This window comes from Mixophyes fleayi, chromosome 7, assembly GCF_038048845.1.
Source record: "Mixophyes fleayi isolate aMixFle1 chromosome 7, aMixFle1.hap1, whole genome shotgun sequence".
In the NCBI taxonomy this organism is placed as follows: Eukaryota; Metazoa; Chordata; class Amphibia; order Anura; family Limnodynastidae; genus Mixophyes; species Mixophyes fleayi.
This window is the reverse complement of record NC_134408.1, coordinates 136,037,273-136,064,244: the sequence shown is the minus strand read 5'-3', so window position 1 is coordinate 136,064,244 and position 26,972 is coordinate 136,037,273. Positions and strand designations below refer to the sequence as shown.

At 41.6% G+C, this 26,972-nt stretch overlaps 2 protein-coding genes across 8 annotated transcripts in view; one reads left to right on the top strand and one right to left on the bottom strand.

Annotated features, from left to right (window-relative positions):
- ARL6IP6 (ARF like GTPase 6 interacting protein 6) overlaps positions 1-1,526 on the bottom strand; it is a 14,877-nt gene extending 13,351 nt beyond the window's left edge. For 2 of the 4 annotated variants that reach the window (XM_075180896.1, XM_075180898.1), the window contains exon 1: positions 1,273-1,526. The gene's annotated coding sequence lies outside the window, so the exon portion shown is untranslated. The remainder of the gene's footprint in view (positions 1-1,272) is intronic. The other 2 variants (XM_075180894.1, XM_075180895.1) reach the window with 2 other exon arrangements.
- PRPF40A (pre-mRNA processing factor 40A) lies at positions 1,085-26,972 on the top strand. 4 transcript variants are annotated; one of them, XM_075180890.1, is made up of 27 exons: positions 1,085-1,179; positions 5,112-5,189; positions 5,719-5,841; positions 6,004-6,087; positions 7,276-7,306; positions 7,556-7,575; positions 7,717-7,791; positions 7,885-7,995; positions 8,451-8,571; positions 8,684-8,711; positions 9,197-9,478; positions 9,586-9,694; positions 10,509-10,573; positions 10,656-10,820; positions 10,907-11,015; positions 12,040-12,190; positions 12,806-12,939; positions 13,045-13,159; positions 16,068-16,159; positions 16,321-16,437; positions 20,917-21,054; positions 22,300-22,395; positions 23,166-23,252; positions 24,590-24,689; positions 24,970-25,034; positions 25,464-25,625; positions 26,408-26,972. In XM_075180890.1, the coding sequence occupies exons 1-27, from the start codon at positions 1,138-1,140 to the stop codon at positions 26,498-26,500; spliced, it is 2,793 nt and encodes a 930-aa protein (XP_075036991.1). In that variant the 5' UTR covers positions 1,085-1,137; the 3' UTR covers positions 26,501-26,972. The 4 variants fall into 4 exon arrangements, with proteins under 4 accessions (XP_075036991.1, XP_075036993.1, XP_075036992.1 ...); XM_075180891.1 differs by lacking the exon at positions 1,085-1,179 and adding an exon at positions 1,544-1,709; XM_075180892.1 differs by lacking the exon at positions 5,112-5,189 and having other exon boundaries at positions 1,099-1,179.

The window sequence follows — 26,972 nt, the reverse complement described above, 5'->3', positions numbered from 1 at the left end:
AGTTGCCTATGCTTAGTGAAGACACATATTTAGTGGGCTGAACCAATATTTAAGAGTAGACATCTTATGAATTTGCTAAGAACTAATGTCATCTAGGATACTTTGGACACAAATTTAATTGTCCACAATGTGCCACTTAGTGCCTCTGGAGCGGTCCGTGAAAGCACACAGTGGCCTCCGTTCATTTTTCCTTGCACCCCCTGGAGTGGTGGAGGAACGTGGGCGGAAATTCCTTACCATAATAAACAGTAATGTGCACAGCTGGACATCGCAGTGATAACCAGGCACATCCTAGAGAACTGAATTCCCCCTAAATGTTTTCACACCACATATACACCAGCACCTAGACTTAATTGTGCACTTCACTAATCACAGGAAAGGCTTCATTGAGGTACCCTGTCCTATCCACATATGTGCTGGATGCAGGAGGACAAGATGTGCCCGGAATTATGAAGTCTTATAGGACCCAACTAAAGAAAATGAAGAAGTGTATTACTTTATGAATGATGCACACAACTTGTCAATCTACAGTAACTATATTGCATACATCACCATTTATTTATATAGCGCCACTGATTCTGCAGCGCTGTACAGAGAACTCATTCACATCAGTCCCTGCCCCATTGGAGCTTACAGTTTAAATTCCCTAACACACACACACACAGACAGAGAGAGACTAGGGTTAATTTGATAGCAGCAAATTAACCTACTAGTAATACACCCCTTGCTGTATTTATTTAATTCCAAGCAATTGTTTGTCAGGACCTTGGCAATATTAATAAAAAAAAAACAAAAAAAACTAAAATTCAGTCCTGGAAGCAGATGATAGATCACAGGTCACAACTTCTGGCAGGATATGCTGGGACTTGTAGTTCCAAACCAGATGGTGAAATTCACTAACACCTATATCAGCACTGAGTTGCAGAGTCACACAGCCAATACAATGTGCCGTCTAATGGTTATTGTATGATGCTAGTGACAACTTTTACTAAGTATTGATCCGGTGATTCGCCCTGAGTGTATCCTTCCGCCGCTCTGATCGAACTTAAGGCGCATGCGCAGCGCGACCTCATCGCCCCGTGGGTCACACCGCCACTCAGATCCCTCCGCGCGTCAGTCACTGAGCGGGAGACTGCGATGTATATTATCCACTGGACTGACCGTTCCCCGGCTGTTATTGTCAGTATATAAATATATATATACACACACTCGCTACACTACACTAGCGTATGGTCAGCAGGCATCTCTGTAGTGTCCTGTCACTGGAATTACCACGGCAGCTGCCGCAGATGCTCTTTAGAAGCTGCCTGTCACCGACGGCACTGCTTGTAGAGAGGTTCTCTGGCGGCTTAGGTCACTGTTAGGAGGGATAGCCCGGCCCCTGTGAGGACAGACCCCGCTTTGTCACACTCGATACCTTATGACTGGCTCCCGGGGCCTCCGCGTAGTGAAAAAATGTATAGGAAATTCAACTGTTGAAGTCAGGACGCGTACACCCCTGCTACAGGCACCTAGCAGCCAATCGCTGAGCGCCTCTTAGTCTGTCTGAGCAAGAGGCGCTGCCATTGGCTAAGGCTGTAGCTTGCGCTCTTCACCCCTCCTCTTTCCCCGCCCCCATTTTTACGTCATCGAACGTCGGCTTCCAGACTGCCCTGTGCTGGGGACCAATACGCGTGTCCCTTGCTGGGAGGCTGAGCGGAGACATCATGGTGAGTGCGGCTTTCTGTGTCTTCTAAACCTAGTGCGGTCCCCCTCCCTCCCCATATCCCGGGATCCCGATGTTTAGTAGTGGGCTCTGCTGCTCGCTTTCACCGGTGGCTGAGCTGCTGCTGCTGCTGGGTTCTGGGAAGCACCCGGGGCCGATATTGGCCTAGGCCTTGGCTCCACAGCAAAAGGCGGGACTACAAGTCCCAGCATGCCTTGTGAGCCAGAGACAGGCAGGGCATGCTGGGACCTGATTAGGCTTGGTCTGTGGAGTGCAAGTGATGGGCACTTCCATGCTAGATGTAGGGGTTCAGACAAAGGGCAGGACATGCTCACTAGGGAGAGATGGGTTATGGGGGGACAGACGCACCAGGGAGAGATGGGTTATGGGGGGACAGACGCACCAGGGAGAGATGGGTTATGGGGGGACAGACACACCAGGGAGAGATGGGTTATGGGGGGACAGACGCACCAGGGAGAGATGGGTTATGGGGGTACAGACGCACCAGGGAGAGATGGGTTATGGGGAGACGGACTCACCAGGGAGAGATGGGTTATGGGGAGACGGACGCACCAGGGAGAGATGGGTTATGGGGAGACGGACGCACCAGGGAGAGATGGGTTATGGGGAGACGGACGCACCAGGGAGAGATGGGTTATGGGGAGACGGACGCACCAGGGAGAGATGGGTTATGGGGAGACGGACGCACCAGGGAGAGATGGGTTATGGGGAGACGGACGCACCAGGGAGAGATGGGTTATGGGGAGACGGACGCACCAGGGAGAGATGGGTTATGGGGAGACGGACGCACCAGGGAGAGATGGGTTATGGGGAGACGGACGCACCAGGGAGAGATGGGTTATGGGGAGACGGACGCACCAGGGAGAGATGGGTTATGGGGAGACGGACGCACCAGGGAGAGATGGGTTATGGGGAGACGGACGCACCAGGGAGAGATGGGTTATGGGGAGACGGACGCACCAGGGAGAGATGGGTTATGGGGAGACGGACGCACCAGGGAGAGATGGGTTATGGGGTGAGCAGCCAGCACACATGGGACATTTAATAATGTGGAAACAGGGATTGACCCACTCAGGAAAGTGTCAGTTAAACTCATGGAGAGCTACAGAGCAGTAATGCTACTTATGTATCAATATGTCCTCTACTGATCTAAATAACATACATGAATAACTGAACTGTTTGTACATAAAATATCCATAATAGCCATGTCCTGTCCTTAAGCCATCATACCTACTGGTGTGTCCACTAGAGTATCCTCCATTGACCTTCCCGAACCCTAGCACAAGCATTTGGTAACCGCTGCATGTCAATCTAGTGCCTGTGGTTGCACTGGTGTTTGAACTTATGTTGTTCAGGTGCCAGTGTGCACCCTGCCTTAGAGAAAGCAGACATTGCTTAGCATCCTGGTGCTTCTCTATCTTACATCACTTTAAAGAACTGAAAAGTGTGATCGGCTTTCTGGTCTCCTAGGTAACAAGTGCACTGTACAGATTGCAAATTCATATGCAAAAGTGCTGTAGCTTATACAGCAAGTATAAATGATAAGCTATGCTTTGTCATTTACACTTGCTTCCTTAAAGAAGCATTCACAGTAACTCATTACATTTTATTTGCCCGCTGCTACTCCTTGGTGAAGTCATTGAAACTGCATTTTGTGGTGTTAGGTGAATGACTTACAGCAATGTGTATTCCATATATGCAGCATGCTAAGAAGGAATACAGTTAACCCCATCAACCAGTAGTCTAGATCCCACTATGATCTGTGCTTGGCTGTAGTGTCAACATTTTAAGTCTAATAATTGTATATATAAGCCATCTAAATCGTTGTGATTATATTCATTCATCCTAATAAGGACTGTTGCAGTAATCTTCTGTGTACATTTTTGTACAGTAAAGTGATTTATTTTGCCCTATACAATAGTGCAAATTAAGCTATTGTCTGTCACCCGTGTACCTTTCGTCTAATAGTGAAAAGCAAAACTAAAATGTTTGCTGTTGAGCAGGAGTAATGTGGGTATCTTTGACGTCTCAGGTGCGTCTCTTTTAGTCCCTGGTACTTTTAGAATGGCGCTATATTAAAAGTGTAGGAGGAGTTCATGAACTCCTCAATCTGACCTTGAAATAAAAAAATCTCATTGTTACATTGCTTACAAGAAATGGGCTACAACTAAATGACCAAATTGTCACAAGGATACACAATAATTTGTTTGCTTATCATGGTAACCTTATACCGTTTTTCGTAAGGGACATTCTGCATGATTTGGGGAATGTTATACCACATCTTTGCATCTTTAAAGTAAAGCAGCATCTAGCACAATGAATACTTTCCAATTTCAATCTTGACACTGCTTGTTGAGCACAGTGGAGAGCCACTGCGAGAATCTACATCACTGAATGCTACTATAAGTATTTCTAAGCTAGACCTTGCATGCAAACAGTGGATGTTTCCATGTTGTCATCTGAACCAGTGCGTGGCCTATCCATTTGCTGGAAAGCACTGATATTCATGAAATACTGGTTCTTAGTGATTTGACAGTCTCATTGAATATTCTCATGAATATTATTAGTTTAGGTCACAAACCATGCCTCCACTGTGTGTAGGTGACCTGATCTACTTCTTGTGTCTTAAAGATAATAAACAAGATTAACTTAACGGAACAGTGGGGGTTTTTTTTTCTTTGTTTTTTAAGTTGGCGTAGCTCAGTTTTTATTTTTTGGGCGGTTATCTCTATATTTTGGGTCAGTGTGTGCCTCCTCATGTCTCCATATGGAAGTGACATTCTAGTAAAATATTACTTCTGTTATAAATCTTTGTTCCACGTATAACTTTTTCTGTTGTGTAAGAGCACTTTATTATTTTTGTGGTAGGGGTGTTGGTTTTTATCTTACTTTTTATCTTTCTCAATGCTTGCTATTTTTCATTCATAAAATGCTAACATTCTTCCGCTATGTACAGTAAGGAGGTAGATATTGTACAGTACAGCAAGAAAATTAGATATTGATGAAGGTCTTTGGTTTTATTCCGACCTTACTTACATTATTCTTACATTATTGTATTTATTTTGGTTTTGCCTTAGCTGTCACCTGGTGTGTGGGTTTGTGTTTTGTTTTTTTTCTTTTCTTGATTTTTTTTTTTTTAATTCGCTTTTGCCCCCTCCACTCACTTGATCAATGTGGGTTGTTTTTGTGATTTGGGAAGGGGGGGGGGGGGGGCATCAATTGTGGGTCAGACTCTGAATCCACTGGTAGCTCTGTGAGTAGACTCTGAAAATATTACGCATTTTTCACCAGTCTTTTGTAATTTAATTTAACTACTGTTATGTCCTAGTGTACCAGCTTTCTAGTATGAGTTATCCTAGTGAAAACACATGCATGATTCTTTCAGGCGTCTGGCGATGGTACAAATGGACCAAGTCAGCCGGGACTTTATCCAAATGGCTCACGCATGATGAGAGGACAGTTTGTAAGTAACATTTGTTCTCTTTTCTTGCAAGCCCTTATTTACAGATTCTTACAAGTACAGTAACAAGTACTGAAGAATTTGTAAATAACCTACATGATACTATGTAATGTAAATGTTAAACTTACGGATGTTTATTTCCAGATCTACCTAACCAAGAACTGCTACAAAAGTCATGTTTAGAATATACATATGACGTTGCTTGTTTCTTTCCAGAATAATTAGCAATGATGAATTGTATGCAATGCTTCCTTGCAGGATAAATGGAAACCTATAGTTTCTAATAATCCCTTCCCAAGTCTGCATTGCTCATGCAAAATATAACTTGTAAGGGGAAATGTAATAGTCTGCTATGTGCTTTCGGTCTCTGTACTCTCTACTCAGTATCCCTAGAAATAATTTTTATACAATGAACTGTATCTTTAGAAGTGTGGCTCAGACATGTGATTTATTTAAGCTGTATTTATTTTCTAAAATCTGAGTTTCCTGTCATCGAAATACTTAAACGCCTTCACATATTTGTCTTCACTAGATGAACCCCGTGGCCCATTTCCCAGGTGTGCCAATGACCGGCTTACCTCCGAGACCAAACTTAGCCCCACCAGGCATGATCCCACCTCTGATGGGACCAATGGGCGCACATCAAATGGGGCAGGTAATGTATAGAGAAGGCAGAACCGCATTATTAAACTTTTCTTGTTGATACCAAATCTAGATATAAGTTTGTCTATACATATGTTCAGTTGTGTTATGCTGAGTATTATTTCAGGTTGTTATGGTTTTCTGTTTGCTGACTATTTGTTCTGATGTCATACAGTTGGGTCCAATGATTCCTCCTCTAATGTCTGGGATGATGATGACCACTCACGTGGCACCAGGCACTTTGCCGCCAACCTTACCGGTAATGTAATTTGCTTTGTTTACTTACGTCTGGTAATTTTATTTATTTTATTTTTTTTTAATTAATTTCTGAAAATTATTTGAATTGGTTGGATTTAAATAGTCACATAATGTAGCAAAAAATACATTGAGCTCTCTTACACTCGGATGTTGAAAAACACCTTTTTGGAAGCATAGAGAAAGCCTTGTATTTTGTGATTGCTTTTAACAGAACGTTAATGCATAGCTTATTATGTACTTAATGGTTGCTCCAGTAGAACTCGTATATTGTACAGAATGTTGCAGCTCGTGATTGTTGCAGAAAGTGTGTACTGGTCCATTCTCTTAGCCTATTATTTATTTTTTATTTTTGGGAGTATCAAGATTAAGGCACATATACCAGGCTGAAAGAGGTCACATTTAACACCCGTTGTTCATGGTCCGTGTGCACAAGCTACGTAATATGACCATCTTTTATCTCAGGGTTCCCTTTTTCAACAAAGAGTAAAAGAACTTACTTAAACTGCATTGGATTGAACTGAGTAGCATAAATTATCTTTTCTTGCTACTTTATAAAAATGATGCCAGGTAATGGTAAGTCTGATTGGAGCTGATCATCGACAAATAATTCTCTACAGCTAGCCCTCTGGAGATGGAGGTCAAGAACAGTGCTGTATACACTCTGCTATAGTGTACACGATATGGCTTGCAGATAGGTTATGTGTTATATTTGCAAGATATACATACATGGGGAATTAAATTAGTCGCAAAGTGTCTCGCGGACATTTCAGAGACTCTTTGCGACGGAGATTGTGACACAAATCTCTGCTCATCCCGTAGAGGTGCAAGTAAAAATGAGCAGAGATTTCTACCATAGTATCAGAAGAAGTGCACAGCCGTGGTGTTCTGAGAAACTTCACAGCTAAGTGGCTCTGCCCACAGGGTCTATTTTGCATTTTTAACCCTTGAAAAAGGACTTTGCCTATAACACAATAATATACTGGCCAATTGCAGTTTATGCTGTTGTTTTTACTTTGATACATTTGTAGACTCGCTCGTTTTATACCAATTTTTTGGGTCACTTATTTATATTGTCTCTTATATGTTCTATGTTCTCTGCATGTTTTCTTGAGTTATGATGGACAGTTAAGGAATATGGGGCAAAAATTACTGTAGAACGTCTTCAATTAACTAATATTTCTTTTAACAGCCTGGAGTGACCAGCATGGATCCTACGCTCGGTACGTACAGTGCTTTTAATGTATTGTAGTAAGTTTGTCACTACTTTGTATATCTCATAAAAACCTAGATTTTCTCAGACCTTTTTGAGCTCATGTCAGTTGTCCTTATCTAGTTAATCTATGTAGGCCCATATCTTGTCATTTCTCATTCTACATCTGTTTGTTCTATAGACTGCCCATCTTTTTATAGTCAACATTCATTTGGAAATTTTATTTTTAATTACTGTGTTTTTTCTCTCTCTCCTTTAGCTCCACCAACAGTTACACAGGTATATATAGATTTTCTGTTCCTTGTGTTTTACTATACTTGACATTTATATTGCTGCGGAACTGTGCATGGATAATCAGTAATTGTTTTATTAAAAACCCAAACATTTTGACTCTAATAATGCTTATTGTTTTCATTCGAGGCACCACATCCTGTAATCTCGGCACCGCCAGCCATTACAGCGAACAGTATCGTTAATGAAGACCCATCCAAACCGGTAATATGCTTATTTAATTTGTCTCTCGGTGTGATAGATTTATTTCCTCGATCTTACACACTGTTTTTTTTTTTCCCCCCCCCCCACTCGCAGAAATCTTTGTGGACGGAGCATAAATCACCAGACGGGAGGACGTATTATTATCATATTGAAACCAAGCAGTCGACTTGGGAGAAACCAGATGAGATGAAAACACCAGCTGAGGTAAATCAGGTTTTGTTGCTGTGTGTTTAATAAGAAGCTGTCAAGTTGAAGCATGATTTCCTATTTACATTTGGTGACCACGGGACGCTAAAAGATGCATAAAAAGTTGTGTATTTGCATAAATAAAAGGAAATGTTTTGACACTTACCTAAAGAACCCAGTTGAGAGATAAAGCTGCCTTGATATCTTCTATGTAATACCATCCCTCTTTATTAATATAAAGAGTGGTGTAAAACATCCAATATATTAATAAATGTGATCTACAATTCTATGTTATGACACTTAAACCAATGGTTTTCTAAGTAAGAGGTTGCATTATAAGAGGATGACCTGATGGACCTACCTTTTGTGCTGAGAAATACCTGGTGGTAGGATAGGGTGATTTTATAAAGAGGAGCATTGTATATTTAACACTATTGTAATGATGTGTAACTTTTTGTTTTGTTTTGTGTTAGCAATTATTATCCAAATGTCATTGGAAGGAGTTTAAATCCGACTCTGGGAAACCATACTATTACAATTCCCAGACAAAGGAGTCTCGTTGGGCCAAACCTAAAGAACTGGAGGATCTTGAAGGTGAGTGAGCTATGACTTGGTTGCTGGTGGTGGTTCTTTCTATCACTAACTAAATGCAACGTTCTAGTTCCGTTGTTAATGAGTTGTTTGTTTTCCTTTTCCTCCCACACAGTAATGATTAAAGCAGAAGAAAGCAGCAGGTATGTTGATCTACTGTTTAAAACTCGCCCAAGTATAAGCAAACGGGATGGGGGGGCACTTCTTTGATCTTCACTCTCCTCCCCTACTATGCCCCCCCTCTCCTGTGGATACCTCCTGTTTTTTTAAGTGCCTAGGAGACAGGACACATTGGTATAGGCTCCTGCCTATACTTAGTTTAATAGTCCTACCCCCCTCCTGCCTATATATATATATTGTATTTTGTTCTTCTTTTGTTTTTGTGTTTTTAAAAAGAAAAACCTGCTTGCTATCCCAGACTGCCCCTGTTAGGGATTTCACTGCTATGGTTGAGAGGCTGGGGTTACTATGCAGTTGCTTGATACTTCTCTGTGTATACACTGAGAATATACTGTCATTTGTTGTTTGTGCTCCTCTTGATGCTGACCTATAAGCACTGGTATAAATAAGTTTGTCTCTTTTGAAGGAATTGTATCCTCTTGGATTAAGGTTGTGGTTTGTGTTGCAGTGCTCAGGACACCACGGCTCCTCCTCCCGCTGCAGCACCTGTTCAGGTGGCACCAGCCGCAGAGGTGATCAGCATCCCCACTCCTATACCTGTGTCAATAGCTGCCGAACCAGAGCTTGTTATGTCCACGCCCACAACTCCCGCCATAGACTCTGAGAACATGGTCAATGACTCTGGGGAGGAGCAAATCCATTCCGTGTCCTCCTCCATTCCAGAGAAGGACCCAGAAGTTAGCAGCAGCGGCGTGGTGGAGGAATCTTCCAAACAAGAAGTTTTGGCGGAGTGAGTATATGTTTGTGTAGCTTTGATAGATCGCTTGCATCTTAATATTAAATCCAAATCCTGTTTAAACATTTCATTGTCTTCATTTCCTCAATTTATCTCCTTAGCACTGCTTCTGTAGAGGAGAATGAAGAAGAAAAGGTTCCCAAAAAAACGTACACTTGGAATACAAAGGAAGAAGCCAAACAGGCATTTAAAGAACTCCTTAAAGAAAAGGTATTCCTGTTATTTAAAGAGAACCATGTGCACCGGACTTACTCCTCCTTTTTGCAGTTTGCTTTCCTTTATTTTTGGATTATTTTGACATTAACAATAGTTGCAAGTGATGTGCATGTGGGGGGCGCGCATGTGGGAGATGTGCATGTTTTATAACAATCAGGACTCTTCTCATTCTTTCAGAGAATTTTTTTGATTATTTACAAACTCAATTCGGACGGTCTATGACTTACACCATACTATAAACTTTAACAGTGATGCTGCCTGTTGTAGCAAATAACAATATATTAAGGATAAGGGTGAAATCTGCAGGGGTAATTACAGAAAAATGTAAAGGGCATTTGCAGAAACTGGTTCACAGGAACAATTTGCTGTAACCTGTAGCAACCAATTAGTTTCTAATAGTCCCTTTTCTCCTACAGTTTACAATCTGAAGGCAAGAATATGTTTAGATTTACAGCTCCCTGATACAATCTGCTACTTTCATGTCCTTGGTAGAATTGTATCTATAGATAATACCTAGGTCTGTACATTTGCAATCTAAGCAGATTGGGCCACATGATCCAGTCACAATAGCTATATATTTATAGATTGGTTTATGATAAGAGCTTAAGCATATGCTGCTTATGTAGAAATGTTAGTTAAACACACGTGGGAGAATTATTAGGTTAGTGTTCCTTCTCCTTGTATGTAGCTGCCAGTCCATTCCCCCTGTCAGCAGGTAGTTGCACACAAAAGCCCGGTAATGACTGAAAGAGGTGGTGCAGCCGAAACTGCTGTGTAATGAGAGATTTTCTTATTGCTTTCATTCCAGCGTGTGCCGTCCACTGCTTCTTGGGAGCAAGCCATGAAAATGATCATTAATGATCCGCGATACAGGTAATCTTACTACGGAGTCTGGTGAACCAGTTATGTCCGTTTGTGAATGGTTGGATCTCTCACGTTGTGTTTTTCTCCGTAGTGCTTTGGCTAAGTTGAGTGAGAAGAAGCAAGCGTTTAATGCTTACAAGGTCCAGACAGAAAAAGAAGAAAAAGAGGATGCCCGATTGAAATACAAGGAAGCAAAAGAGGCTTATCAGAGGTTCCTAGAGAACCATGACAGGATGACTTCCACCACCCGATACAAGTAAGATTCATCCAAATACAGCTCATTTGTTTACGGCGCATTTTAATTCTACAAAGTCCTTTCATCTATTTCCTTTTGTCTTCCAGAAAAGCAGAACAGATGTTCAACGAGTTAGATGTTTGGAATGCGATTTCTGAGCGTGACCGCCTTGAGATTTATGAAGATGTTTTGTTCTATCTTGCGAAGAAAGAGAAGGTGGGGTGCAGTTTATAAATTAGGCTGTCTATTGTTTTGTACTGTTTGTGCTAATTCCATAGGAAGATGACTATGCAGAATATTAAAATGCCTCCTTAAAGGAGTTGTCAGGTTGTGGAGAAGCTGCCTGTGTTATATTCTGCCGGGAGATGGAGCGCGGTGTGTATCAGTGGCTCTGCTAGAGGTCTCCCTCTATCCCAGTCCTTGTCTGTAGATCTGAATATAAAGCTTCCATTCAACTCTGGGCGGACTTTGTGTAATACAGCACATTAACTCCTGGCAGAGGATAATGGGGTTGGAGGGGTTAAAGGAAGACTTGAAGCATAATATTAGCAGTCCTGCCCCACTCTCACTCTCTTTACTAAACAATTTAAATCATTGAAGAACCATCACTGGGGCCCCCTCTTGATCTATTCTTTAGTCCAGGTGGTTGAGATGATTGCTGGTCTTTTAATATTTGGCGGAAGAGTGTTGGGCTTGCTTTTAAAATATTATTACTCCTAGAGTTCTCCTCTAATACTCATAGAATAGGTAATATTTTATTTAATGATGCTTTTACATAATAAGGAAAGGAGCATGCGTCAGTAAGACCGATGTATTATTGTATTCAGTCTTACACCAGATTGATTATGCTGATAACATGCATTTTGAAGGTTAGTGGGAGTAAATCTATTGCGTTGCTTGTGGTGAAAGCCGCACCGCTGAGCAGGTGACATTCAGCAAGCTCATAAGATTTACGTGTGCTTTTTTTTTTTAACAATTAGAAATATTGGAATTGAAGTCGGAAATACATCTCTTGTATTTTTTTTCGTGTGTAGGCAAACCGGCCCCACATGAGACAAAAATACACCCATCCAATGAGCATGTTTGTAATCACGTGTTCGCGTTCCAGCGTTCCTTGTGACCTTTAGAGATCATTATATGAATGTGCTTCTGCCACAAGGTATTAGATTGTTACTGCTGTGTACAAGATGTGCTGTGTTATCCCTTTTCTGCTCTTAAATTACCTTTTTCTATTTTCCAGGAACAAGCCAAGCAGCTGAGGAAGAGGAACTGGGAGGCCCTGAAGAACATATTGGACAATATGGCGAACGTAACCTATAGCACCACCTGGTCTGATGCTCAGCAGTATCTCATGGACAACCCCACGTTTGCTGAAGATGAAGAACTCCAAAGTGTGTATTCAGTTTTATTATGGTACAGTTGGTAGTTGATGGATACTAGCATGTCTACAAGGGACTACGATGCACGTTTTTCCATTAGTCCATTAATTATCATTAAATTGTCCCTAGATGTTTCCTTCTGGCAGCTAGGAAAGATATCTTGCATGGATAGTAGAATCTGCTTTACTATGCAAGGCGTTCCTGTTGTATCCATGTGCACATGGATAATTGTTTCTGTATCTAGTAGTATATCCAGTTTGCAATGGATCTATTATCCAGTACTTAAGGTATCGCTGGTGACATCACAATTAAATGTCTTTCCCTTGTTTTAAACAAAAAGAAATATAACCATGTTTCCTGCCCCTATAATCCCTTCTCTTTGATTAAAATGACACACATTAAGCATCACTATACTTGGGAGCAATAATAAAAATCAAATTTAAATATTCACTGTAAGTTTCTGTGATTTACTTTAATACCGTAGACTTAATATGTTGTAAACCGTTCCTAGTAGTTTCAGAGATCACACTGAGGCATATAGTAAACTGGCAAGAACAATATAAAGCTGCATTCAAGCTCTTATACCCACAGATGCCATTTCTCTTAATGTATTTCCCCCGTCCCCAGATATGGACAAGGAAGATGCCTTAATATGCTTTGAGGAACATATCCGGGCTTTAGAAAAAGAAGAGGAGGATGAAAAGCAAAAGACGTTGCTAAGGGAAAGACGCCGGCAGCGGAAGAACCGGGAATCTTTTCAGGTTAATAGTTTAAATATCGCGTTTGATGCCGCTTGGATATATTTACAATATCTTTGTTTGTTTAAATGCATGTAACGGTATGATGAATTTTATTGTGTTTTTCAGATATTTCTGGATGAGTTGCATGAACATGGTCAGTTGCATTCCATGTCTTCCTGGATGGAGTTATATCCTACCGTCAGTTCTGATATACGCTTTGCCAACATGCTGGGTCAGCCAGGTAATCCTGTGCGATATGTTGTTTGTTTTTATCATGACATTTTACTTCTGTTTTGAAGGTTTTGTTACCTGGTGGTTGTTAGTCTGTTCAATATGCTGCGTATACTTTGGTGATGGGCCACAAGCGGTCCTCCAAACCTTCACCTTTGCCACCAGCTCCTTCCTGCTTTATAGGACTGCTGTAGATAATGACCGGGGACGCCCCGCTGCCAGGACACCACCTGGCTTCATGGGGGATCACTAAGGTTATGGCTGATTTCTTGAGGTCCACAGTGTGGCGATTGTCTACATAAAAGGATAATCATGGCCAAGTCCCCCAACTCGGAAATGTTACCAAGTTGTGACACATACTCTGGAGGCCGGTGGCTGGATTATCAATCGCCAGAAATCCAATGCAGTCCCATCTGGGAGGCTGGTGTTTTTGGGATTGCTTTTTGACACTAGAGAGCTGATAATGTGTTTTCCAGGTGACAAGATAGATTCTTTGTAAAGTGTTTCAGCGTCCATGGTCCCCAGCGGAAGCAAAACATCCTATTAATGTTCTAGAACTAAGTGCCCTGCTAAACTAGTTCATGGACACTTCTTTGGGGCACAACCTAAAATCAGGATTCTGTCTGACAGTGGCACCACAGTGGAGTACATCAACCATCAGTTCCCTGGGAATGACGGAGACGAGCAGGATTATGCACTGGGCAGGACAAAATGTTGCAGCAATATCCGCAGTGTATTATACCAGGGTGGACAGATGGGAGGCTGATTATCTCTCCAAGCAGGCCCTGCACTTACGGGAGAGTTCCCTCAACCTAGATCATCATCATCATTTATTTATATAGCGCCACTAATTCCGCAGCGCTGTACAGAGAACTCGCTCACATCAGTCCCTGCCCCATTGGAGCTTATAGTCTAAATTCCCTAATATAGACACACACATAGACATATACATACAGAGAGAGAGAGAGACTAGGCTCAATTTTTGATAGCAGACAATTAACCTACCAGTATGTTTTTTTGGAGTGTGGGAGGAAACCAGAGCACCCGGAGGAAACCCACGCAAACACAGGGAAAACATACAAACTCCACACAGATAAGGCCATGGTCGGGAATCAAACTCATGACCCCAGTGCTGCGAAGCACAAGTGCTAACCACAAGGCCACTGTGCTGCCTAGATGGCTTTCAACAGAGTTTGGACCAGCCAGACATCGTCCAAAATGAGTGGTCCTGCTCAAGGATGAGGGATCTGCAGATGTGTCTTCATGATGGTCCCATTGGATTTTCATCTGATTTATCTGTTCCCACTGGTGGCGAAGCTGCCTCATGTTCTGAAAAAGAAAAGTCCAAGTGCTGGTGGTGGCAGCACCGGAGTTGCTAAAGCACTTTCTCTAAGGAAGGATCTGCTAACTCAGGGTCCATTCACCATCAGGGATTACCATGACTGGCTTTAATGATGTAATGGTGTGAATGAATCGGTCTACGCTGTATCTTCTGATTTATTATATGTTATTGGGGCTTTGCAGGTTTATGTCAATATGATAGGTGATGATTAGGTGAGTTTAGCAAAACATGATCAGATGACCCTTTGGATCAGGTGGTGCCCACAAGAGATTGGCCAGCTTCTAAACAGATGGATCACTTTGGTGTTTTGGGAAGCTTACATTGGTGCAGGGAAATCTGATCCTTACAATGTGGAGACACGTTCTATCAGATCAGTGAACACTTTGTGGGCAGCACGGTGCTTGGCTGAGGGTCCTCTGTGCAGACATTTATGATCTATAGGTTTAATGTTTTGCGGTCAAGGATGCCAGTTTTGGTTGGAACGTGCTGCACACTACAGCTGTGTGATAGTGCCCATCTGTAGAGGAATCTTTGGGATGTCCCTATGCTACCATTGTGCCCTATAGGCTAAAAGAGAAAACTGGACTTTTATATTTAAGTTAGATCATTTTCGGTGAATCTATTGGGTACCCTGCACATCCCCCCTGACTGCGCTCTGATTGTTTTGTTCTTTCTTATTGAAAAGCTTCAATAAGATGTTTGTGTTCTTTCTTTGTTTCATAAACCAAGGAGTTTATATCACACATTTAGGGGGCTATTCAATTGTCGGCGGGATTGCCAAAAATCCCGTGGTCCGCGCAGGATTACCGTTATTACGGTAATCCTGTGCAGAAAAACCATAAATACGGTAACTTACTCTCTGGATTTCAGCTCGCAGCTCAGGGGGCTACGAGCTGATATTCAGCGAGACATTACCGTATTAACGGTAATAGTTTTTGAGCGCGGGATTTTCGGCGGTCCCGCCGTCAATTGAATACCCCCCCTTAGAATAGTTATCTTAAATAGTGTGTTTTTGTTTTTTTGGAAACTGTTTTTTGTGTCTGTAAAAAGCATCGAATATATGCCGTTATTTCAAATCCCACACACGCTGTAATAAGCCTCCGCTTGCAGCACACACGCTGTAATAAGCCTCCGCTTGCAGCACACACGCTGTAATAAGCCTCCGCTTGCAGCACACACGCTGTAATAAGCCTCCGCTTGCAGCACACACGCTGTAATAAGCCTCCGCTTGCAGCACACACGCTGTAATAAGCCTCCGCTTGCAGCACACACGCTGTAATAAGCCTCCGCTTGCAGCACACACGCTGTAATAAGCCATCGATGAGTCAAAGCTGCATTTCCCAAGCGGATTAAAAAACAAAACTTAAACTGCTCCAAAAAAATGTTTCTGAGCTGTTGTAAGCAGCAGAAATTTGCTACTTCAAAAGCACATATAGGAAAATATTTGCTCTGTATATGGTAAATGATGTATGCAGAAGGGTTTTACAATTTACATTAGAAAGATGTTTTTGGCATCCTTGGTGCCCAATTATTTGGGGGTCTGGCAAAGTTAAATTATGTGTATTATCTGTTACAGGTTCAACGGCACTAGATCTCTTTAAATTTTATGTGGAGGGTCTCAAGGCTCGATATCATGATGAGAAAAAGATCATAAAAGATATATTAAGGGTAGGTTTGTGTCTGTATATTTTATGTTGTATAATCCGGGTGTGGGGGGGGCAGATTGGGGACATTTCAGGGGGGTGGTTTGTTTGGTTTTTTTTTCTGTTTTTTTTTTTTAAATGTTTTCGATATAAACAGTTTATAGTTGTTAATATTTTGTCTCCCAGGATAAAGGATTTGTAGTTGAGCTTCGTACAACATTTGAAGACTTTGTTACAGTCATCAGTTCAACAAAAAGGGCCACTACGTTAGACGCTGGGAATATCAAACTTGCATTCAACAGTGTAAGTTACAATCTCTAACTGCTGAGATCTGCTAATAATTTTAATATGTCTATCTCATTATAATTGTCTATTGACTGAATATATGCTGTTCTTGTTTACGTTTCCATATTTTGAAGAAATTCCTTAATGTTGCACATTCCTTTTCATTCCCATCGCTCCGTTCTGTAAAACCTTACTTACACACACACACACACACACACACACAGAGTCTTTGGAGGCGTTCACTTCATATATTAGTTTCCACACCTTGATAATACTTGTGCATATTGAATGTTCTTGAGTAGTAGTTGTGTGACTGTTTCAATTACTTGTTAAACAGACCAACTTGACCAGTTTAATGTCTGTGCAGAACGTTTCAGCCAATATACAGTGCAGCTTATTCCCAATTCCAAGCTTGCATGCTGTGTGTCTGATTTACATATGCACATTAATCAAACCATTTACAATTGTCAGCCTGGAATTGATGATTGAACAGTCTGGTGCAATTTTGAGGCGTTTGCATGCAAAACAATTTTGAAAAGCTCGGCCGTGGTAGAGACCGCGCCGAAAGCTTAAAACCCAGCTTCAGCTAAGAACCAGAATACAGGAAATTAGATTTCCTGAGCATAACTGGGGGGGAAACACACGCTGTAGTCATGTAGATTGTTGCTAACTTGATGTATATGTTCACTCTTCATTACCACACACACACTCGTTCTTTCAAATACGTGCTCGTCAATTCAGCTCCTCCTTGCTGTAATATATCCCAGTCTATCGCCCCCTCCTATATACTGCACCAGCTTAAGACATTTTCCCAGGCACCATAGGGTGGGGACTACTTTATTACATTATATAAGTAGGATAGATGAGGGTAATGTATGTCACAGGGTTTATTAAAAGTGAACATATCCTTTACAGGATCAGTCAGTATTTGACATTACTGTGTATTAAATGTGTTCTGTTCAGCTCAGTAATACATGATATAATGACGTGGATAATACTTGGCTAACAACATCCGTCATGCTTTGTCATTTCTGTTTAGCTGGTTGTAATGACACAAGAGCCAAAATTTACAGTAAGGGAACTATTATTCTGTATAATACACCAAGTTTTCCCAATAATCCTGAAGTGGTGACATCCGAATTCACTGTTTATACAGCTATTATTAGCACGTTATTTTAGAGCTTTTTACACTTGTGTATTATTCAATGAAACGAGAGATCTGAGATCTGATGATGGGATCTGTTCTGGTGAATTTCCTTTCCACCAAAATGGCAGTTTTATACTTGTTAAATCCCTTTTTCTCAATCCACTGGAGGAGAGTGAACCATGGGGTGTGGAGGCTCCTTTAGGACTTAGGCACTTTAAAAGTATTCAAAATGTCTCTGCTCCTCTTTCCTCTGTATCCCCATTCTGCAGAGAATGTTATATTTCTAACACAGACCCACAAGACAGAAGCCAATCTGAGAACAGTCTGATCTGCTGTTACACAGAGATCTCTCTTTCCTGCCCAACAATATTTAATGTATTTTGTTGTTTTTATAGCAATCCTAGCCGGGTGGTATTCCTCCTGGATTTTTGTTGTCGTGTCTTTTAACAGGCGATAGTAATGTACACTTTTTTGTACTTGCGTTAAATCCATTTCTCAAAGTCCATTGGGGGCACTGGAACTATGTGGTATAGAGGTGCTTGCAGCTGATTGGGCAGTTTAAGAAGTTCTCGCTGTAGTCGGAGCTCCTCCACCTCTATATTTCCGGGCCAGGACCAAGTCTGTTGTTTCTTTTTGAACTCTGCCCATGTGCAGGAGGGAGTGAGAGGTAAAGAGCGAGAGAGAAACCAAAAAGGGGACATTGTCGTCCAACAATAGACAAACAAAGAGTGTAAAACGGGTGGGCTCCCACGGTCTTTGAAAAAAGGCTTTAACATAACTACAAAAAACCCTTTTTCTCTTTCCTGCCATTGGTGGACACTGCGACGTTGTGTCCCCCCCCAAGAAAAATTCAAACGAGGAAAAACCACCTTCCCATAATACAACACTACAGTAACTTCCCAAATGTAAAAAAACGCAACTAATACAGATGATGGAGAACAGTGAGGCAGCATAACACATCACTGAAATGGGCATATAATAAACTGGGGGCATATGTAACTGCAATACACATAATAGCACCGCCACATACATCTGGACCCATGAAGAAAAGTGTGCAAATAACAAACAGAACATGTACAGCACTAAGGAGAGAACTCCGGACCCGGATGCTTACGTGGGACCATAGTTTGAATCTTCAGATGGAGAGGACAATGAATATCTTCCTTAATCCACCAGGACTATGTACTTCAGCATGGAATTCCTGGCCTTGTGAGTGATGCTCATGGCCGACTGTGTCATTAACTAGGGCAACCCAAACCCCAAAAGTGGGGTCTTCAGGGGCCATCCACTTTCTAGCTATAATAACCTTGGCCGTGGTCAGTAAATATCTGACATACTGGGAGGATTGCCCAAGAAAAGATAGAGAGCCCAAAGAGGCATATCTTCGGGGACACGAAGGGGATCCCAATCCCTGTCGCCTGGATACATGACCATACTGGAGCCCAGAACCGCCCGGCTCCTAGACAGGACCAAAAGAGGTGCCAGAAATCAGCTGGATCCGCACCACATCGGGGGCAGCTAGAGTCTTCTCTCCTACCCAGTTTCAAGAATCTCACAGCAGTATAATAAACTTAATGCAACAGATACAGCTGAATCTGGCGGTGTCTAAAAGGAAAGAATTGTTCACATTGGAAGGTTGTTACTAACTTAACTTCGTGATAACTTTATCTTGATTTAGGTGGAATTTTGACACTGGTTTAGGTTGATAACAGGGCTATATTCATAACAAAGCCGGGCCTTCATGAAAAATTCTACTTACAGGCTCTATCTTGCAGATCTCCATATGAGGCTCTTCTCGCTGTGGAAATATTACCAAAAAAGAAACTGTTTTACAGATTGAGTTTTCTGGAATCTGTTTCTAAAGGTTCTAATGGAGGATGTTGTAGAGCAGCCAAGACTAGACTAAGGTCCCATGGAGCAATGTGAGGAATATATGGAGGGTGGATATACAAAAAGTTTGCATAACGTTGAGACCAGTGCCAGTTGTCTTTGAAAGAAACCTTAAAGGAACTAAACCTCAAACCATTGTCCAGACCCCACTGGAAGAAATGACGTAATCTAGATAATTTAAAAGACAAAGAAATCCCTACTGTTCACAAGGAAGATATGTAGATCTTATATGCTCTATGGTAGTTCTTTGCTAAAACCTGGTTTGAAGCCATGCCACATTGTCAGAAAAACCTTTTTAGGTTTAAGAATCATTGCTTCAAAAGCCACGCCATTAAGGTCCTTGACTTAACAGGTAGCGTCTTGGGGGAGACGACATGACAGACCTTTTATCATTTTTAGATCATCCATGTTCCACAATTCTCTTGGCAAAACCAGTGACTCAAGAATATCTTAAAATCCCTTCCCTCTTTATCTTTTTGAGAACCCTTGGTAATATCAGGAAATGGGTAAAGAAGTTGGAAATTCCATGGAATAGCCTTTGTACCACAAAGTAAACCATTTTTGCTCAAGGACAAGGGACCCAAACGAGATGCGATGTCAGCCACTGGTTGGTGCATTTCTCAACTATCTGTAGAAAGCTTCAGTATGATGATGGCATTACTCAGGATGTAAAGCATTCCGGCTGAGAGTCTGCTTCTGAGTTCTCCATCCCCAAAATGCATTTTGCAGATTGCTGGACCGTTTAGTTCACACAGCGCATTATTCCTTTGTTGTCCCATCGCCAGAGAGGTCACGGTGCATTCCTTCCTGGTGATTGATATATGCCAGCTGTGGCATTTTTACTGGTTCTCCTCCCAGAAGAGGCTGTGCTTTGACTAGTCCGTTCAAGACCCTCTTGGTTCCATAACATTAACATTAATTGGTAATCTTGACTCTATGGTACCATAGTCCCGGCAGTGAGGTTCACCAATTTAACAGATGGTAATCCCAGAAAAAAAAACAACAAATCTGAAAATAAACACAAGTAAATTTAAATGACACGTAACCTCCCAGGGGAATGATAGGTAAGGGGTAGGTAGGATTGTTTGTGGGGGGAAACTAGAGGCGGCGATTGGCTGTTCCATTGTCAGAATCATATTCATTTAAGATCATATTAGGGCTGATGCACCATAACAATCATGGGGTGATATCAGGAGCCTTGTAGGAGTAGCCAGGCTGACAATATGTTGTGGAATATATTTGGGCAGTAGTGAAGAATACTTGTGATGTCTTCCAGGTGGTGCACCTGCCATACCCTATTAATAGCTATTTATAGACATATTTACTACTTTTATTTTCACTTTTATTTATATTTTATTTAAATGGACTGAAAGGTAGTTTGAAGCTGAACTATAATTTTTATAATGCTTTGTAGATCTACATCTCAGAATATCCTTCTGCTTTGATTCCTTATCTTACAGCTTTTAGAGAAAGCAGAAGCTCGGGAGCGAGAACGGGAAAAGGAAGAGGCGCGTAAAATGAAAAGGAAGGAATCTGCTTTCAAGAGCATGTTAAAGCAAGCGGCGCCCCCTATTGAAATGGACTCTGTCTGGGAAGAGGTAATTCATTGTTTTGTTGTGCTGCTATTTTGCATTATCCTGCAATTCCAGCTTCTGTCATTGACTTAATCTATAGCCTGTCTACAGTGGACGCAGCTGTTTTATGATCTTATGATTTCAGTGAAAAATCAGCAAGTTTAGGTAATTCACAAGGTGACCTGACAAGGTACGAGGTGGGAGGCACCAGGTCTATAGTTCCTAGTGAACTGAGATGTTGCATTCTTAGGAACATTGAATGAGCCTGTACTATGGCTGCCTCCATGTAGTATAGGCTGACGGGTACATCTAAAAATTATGCTGTACTTTATAAGTATCCCTCTGGTGCTGCCAGAAGGGACTCCGGCATTGCTGCTCCCTGATCCCTACATAGGGAAATGAACTTCAGCAGCCCAAATATCTCTGAACACCTTCATCATCATCACCAGTTAATTATATAGCGCCACTAATTCAGCAGCGCTGTACAGAGAACTCGCATCATTCCCTCCTCTTCTACTTGTCCCTGCAGTGTTTAGGTGATTCCTACACAGTTACTGTGTGGGCTCCCTGTGTTACCATTTTATTATTACCAGCACTTGGGAGTAGGTAAAGCAGCGAAAATACCACAGGGACCTGCCAGATTCGCCTTGGACAACCAAAGTGAATTTAAGTATGTTATATATTTATTGTAGTTTTAAACATTTAGTTATTTATACGAGACTGCACTGTGCCAGCATTCATCTATTAACCCCGACATAGCGCCAGACATTAAATCGACCCATGTAGCAAGTGCTGGGAGAGGCGGCCTGGCCACCGATGCTTTTTACGGTGCCATGATTTTACCTTACTACTGTATAAAACTATATAGCTTTTTAGCACGGTTACATTCTAATTGGTGTACTGTGTGTACACCATACCTGTGTGCATTGTATTGTAAAATCTACCTAGCAACCATTCTGTCCACGTGGTGGGGGAAAATTTACATCTTAACAGGGTTTTTGACTTTGTAAGGAGCATTGATTGGTGGACGTCATGTGCTGCTGCTGAATCCACTTCCTCTCTAGGCTGTTGTAGATGGCTGCCCCCTGGTGGCTGTTCTTCGGCTGCACAACTGATCAGCTTTTGAGTTCTACACAAATTCCTTAAGAAAGATCTGAAGGCTGCACAAGTGCACATTTACAGCGCTCTATGAAAGAAAGAGGGAGAAATTTGGTTTTTAAATCTTCTCGTTTTATATTTGATCACATGAGTTTCTTGTTTTCTCTTAAGGTGCGGGAGAGGTTCCTCAAGGAGCCAGCATTTGAAGATATCACACTGGAATCTGAGCGCAGGAGGATATTTAAAGATTTCGTCCATGCGCTTGAGGTAACTCTTCTTGTCTCAGACCTATGATGTATGCAGAGTCATTGCATGCATTTAACTGTCAATTGCCTTATTTTTAATTAAAAATAGTAGTTTTCTAAATGAACAGTTCTTCCTACCATTAGTGCTGCTTCTATATGAAATCACCTTTTGTCTCCTTTTAATGGGGTGAGTAAGTTTCCCCCTCGGCAGGCAATAAGAATAGACTCCTGCTCCTTATAACTGCCCCATCTCTGTGCTGACCTCACACGTCACCGGGGTGTTTGGTCCTCGGCCGGTATGTGATGGAGTTTGTTGAACCAGATTTTCAACAAGTATTTGAGCGATCCCAACAGTCTTATGTGTCTGATCTGCTGAAGGAGAAAAGGGCCTTTTGTGTATTTACCATTAGATCACTTGTGTCTGACCAGGACACACACTGACCCACCTGGGAATGTGTTGCCCTCTTTCTGGGCTAGTTGTGAGTAACTGATGAGGACCAGGGGTTATAGGGAAGAGTAATCTGTGTCTCCTGGGGGTGAAACATGGCTCATACGTCCTCCGAGAAAAGGATTTGACTAAAGATTCCCTTATTTGGGGAAAACTCCATCAGATTCCTATAGAACCTTAAACGTCACAGCAGTCGTACTGTATTTACTTAGTACTCTTGTAAGCGTTCTTTTATTTTCACACAAACAGTTTAGGAAATGTAAAACGTGATGAACATGTTAATTTAGTTTTGTTGTTTACACCCTTACTAACTATGTAACAATGCTGGCGCTTGTTTCCTAAAGCATGAATGTCAACATCATCATTCGAAAAACAAGAAACACTCTAAGAAGTCTAAAAAACACCATCGTAAGAGGTCTCGCTCGCGTTCGGTGGGTACTAATCTGCTAAACTTGTTCAAATGTTTAACAAATACATGTTTAAAGTGCACCCGTCTCCAATACACAGTGGAGGCAGCAACTAATGGGATGAACCAAGATGTGTGAATGCTTTCTATGAATCGCTAGGAGTGGAGGCAGCCAGTGGGGGGTGAGGCTGCCGTACTATGAACATTGGTTCAGTGCACAAATAGGCTCCATGTACGTGGCGGGTGTACTTCAAGTATTCCTTGCATTTCTAACGTTTGTGAGATGGGAAGTCAGCTGATTAAAAGCTAAGCTTATTGTAAGGATTTTATGAAATGTCATTGTTGGATAAGTTATTGTACAGTACAAACTCTGGTTTAGCACCTCATTCAAGAAAGTACTTGCAGATGAGAGTATTTAATGCAAAACTTTGGTTCCTGAACACCGATCTACCACCAGTCAGCAGCCAGTATTTTGTAACAAGGCTCTGCACTCTGCCTTCATGGTAGACAGGCAGCTGGTGACACCTTTATATTGACCACTGTGTAACGGCAGTTTGGTGCATTTGGACCAGATTATATCCCAAGCTTTACGCTGGTACCAGAAAGATGTGTATCCCCTTTAGATCTGCAGTTATAGATCATTGATCATGGCGATCTAAGCTCCCTGGCAGATCAGCTAGCATTATTTCAAATAATCTAATGCTGCGGATATACGGGGAGATCGTGTGTCTACCCTGACAGGGCCTCCCTAAAATCTAAAATTAAATAAATGCTTAGAAAATGTTAGTCTCCTTCCCTAGCCTTTACAGCTCCCCAAAATATCAAGCATTTCAGGAGTGTCATGCAGAGTTGATGTGATCCAAAACTGATGCCATTATTTATTTTTGTTCACCAGTTCCTAGCCCCCCCCCCTCTTACTCTGCACGAAGTATTTGTGCAGGTGAATGATTTGCTTTTCTGTGCAATTGCAATATAATGTCAAATAAAAAATGCTTCTAAAACTACATAATATATCTGTGTTTCTGGGCATGATTATTAGACCAGACCCTATACAAACACATATTTGTTATTCCTACACCTCAGGAGAACTAGTCTGGTTAATTAAGGCAACAATAGTAATTTATCCCAAAATTTAACAAAGTAATTTTGGTAAAAATCATTGTCAAGTTTATTCATATTTTTGCTAATTTTCCCTATCTAAAGCCTGTAAAACAGATATATGCCAGTATGCTGCCAAAACAAAAGTCCTATCTGTCCAGAGAGTAGTTAATGTACTTTATTCTGCAGGGACTGTTTTGATGTAGATTATTTATATTCAGTTTCCTCATTTTGAAAGGTTCACTTAATGGTTTTGTGTTTTAGGGGTCGGAGTCTGAGGAAGAGGACGACAACCACACGAAAAAGAAAAGGCAGCGATCAGACTCTCGATCAGGCTCTGAACATTCCTCTAGTGGAGAATCTGGTAAATTAAAAATCTGATCTCTTCTGTTTATAAAGATCATTTTATAATAACCAGCTCTGCAAAGTTTCCCAAAGTTGTTAGAATTAATTTGTGTTCCCTTGGTTTCAATATTCTGACTGTATTATATATATTATTGTAAGGGCCACACTCTAACTTTACAGTTTTGTCTCTTAAGATCATTTAAATTGTATTACAATCAGGTTGTTTCCTCCAGTGAAGGTAACAGAATTAGTCCTCAGCAGGATTTTCTTTCTCACACGCTTTCTCTTTATTTTTTCAGAAAAAAGCTATAATAAAAAGACAAAAAAGCACAAGAAGAAGAGCAAGAAGAGGAGGCACAAGTCTGTAAGTGTGATTCTGGGATGTTAGTTTTATGGGATTGTAGGAAGCTCCTTGCTGGGAGAATGACCAGTTTGGTTCCATCTACCACGACGGGAGTGCTGTGTTGGCACCCGGTATATAAGCAGTGGCAGTGTACTGGGATTGGGAATGTTTATCCTGATACCTGCTCAATCTTCAGTCCGCTCACAATAAAGGCCCAGACTTAGCGGTCTGATAACAAACCAGAAAGTGTTGTTCAGGAGACAGGAAACCTGTTGGATTAGGCTTGAAGTATATTCTGTGCTTGGTGTGAACCATGAACAGGCTCCTGCTCCCTACTAGTAGTGTATTTCTCTGTACGGGAATCCCCTGGTTGTATTAATTTAGGATAGTCATGCAGTTTTATTTTCTCAACTTTGTCCTTTTTCTCTGTGTTTTGGGGTCTCTTTCCAGAATTCTCCGGACACCGACGGAGAGAGAGACAGAGAAAGAGACAAGAAAGAAAGAGACAGAGAACGGGAACGAGAAAGGGACAAAGAGAACGACAAGGAACGTTCCAGGCAAAAAACAGAATCAAAACAGAAATCCCCCAAAAGAAGAGGAGGGAAGGACTCTGTAAGTGGCGCTTGGTAGAGGGAATGTGTTTCTGTATTGTGTGGTGGTTTTACAGCCCGTACGTGGAATAACCATTGTAAATACGTCCCAGCTGGCAGTGTAACGTTGGTTCTCTTCTGGTCATTACACTACATGGTTGGAAACTATTTTTTGTCAAACTTGCACCCGTAGGTGATTTTTATTTTTTTACAATTTTTTTTCTTGGCTATTTTACTTTAAAATGATGTTCTGAGATATATTACACAATTGTTCACCTGCCAGTCCTCACTGTTGGTCCAGAAGAAGACGATATAGCTCATTCTACCTCAACTAAGGGAGAAACCCCCTTACTGTGTCCAGAACGCCAGCTTACGCTTTGCATCAATATGGCGTTGCGCATGTTCACCTCCCAACTAATGCGATGACTTAGCTGTGGCCTTGCACACAGACTCGTAGTGGAGTTTCCCCCGTTAGGAAGCCTGTGTGGGTCCCCCTCCCCACTGGAATCCATACCTTTTAATTGCTGTTTGATTGGAAGCTGGAGCTGGCATCTTGTGATCCCCCACGAGTACGATTCAAGGGTGGGGAATGGGAAATGTGGTGTGAAAGTGGCACCTGAAGGGATCATAACATGGCGGATCCTGCCACCGCTCAACCGGCGATCTGTCCCGACATCACTGACCTGCATGGATAATTTTGTTTCTGTTCCACATCAGATATTGAATGTTTTAAGGAGTCTGCTGTCATGTATTCTGTCATTTTTCAGCTCCACCTTCCTTTAAAGGTATTTATGACTTTTGCAGGGTAATTGGGACACATCTGGAAGTGAATTAAGTGAAGGGGAGTTAGAAAAGCGGAGAAGGACCCTCTTGGAGCAACTGGACGATGATCAATAAGAACACCTTATAACCAAACCCGTTTACAATAAAATGTGACATGCCTAATTTTTAGTTTCAAGCAGGGAATCTTTCCACGTTCCACGAGTTTAAACAGCTGCTCTCTGTACAAAATAAGGATGATCTCCGTTGGAGAACATGCCGGCCTGTTGGCCGAGTGTTTTAAGACTCCAGATGTAAATTTCACTTTTTTTTTTCCTTTTCTTTTTGAGGAGTTGCCTTAAGAACCCGTAACAGAATGTGCCACCCAATTTTCTTTGAACAATTAAATTTAATTTTGTCAACATCATAAACCATTATCTCCATAGCGGGTGGGGGAATCGAATTGTTCTTCTGAATTAAACCATCCTATTTTTTTTATGTTCTGTTTTATTTGCAGCCTGTTTCCATCCAGTGACTCATTCTGTGGTACACCCCTTCTGACTGGGATATTTTTGTACATTTTTATGAAGTATTAAAACCTTGTCTTTTA

What these genes read in the sequence shown, in the direction of transcription:
- PRPF40A (XM_075180890.1), top strand. Translation starts at nt 1,138, where the DNA reads ATGTATATTATCCACTGGACTGACCGTTCCCCGGCTGTTATT. An exon ending in GCATGATGAGAGGACAGTTT is followed by an intron (nt 5,190 to 5,718) that starts GTAAGTAACATT and finishes TGTCTTCACTAG; the next exon opens with ATGAACCCCGTGGCCCATTT. An exon ending in ATGAAGACCCATCCAAACCG is followed by an intron (nt 7,792 to 7,884) that starts GTAATATGCTTA and finishes CCCCACTCGCAG; the next exon opens with AAATCTTTGTGGACGGAGCA.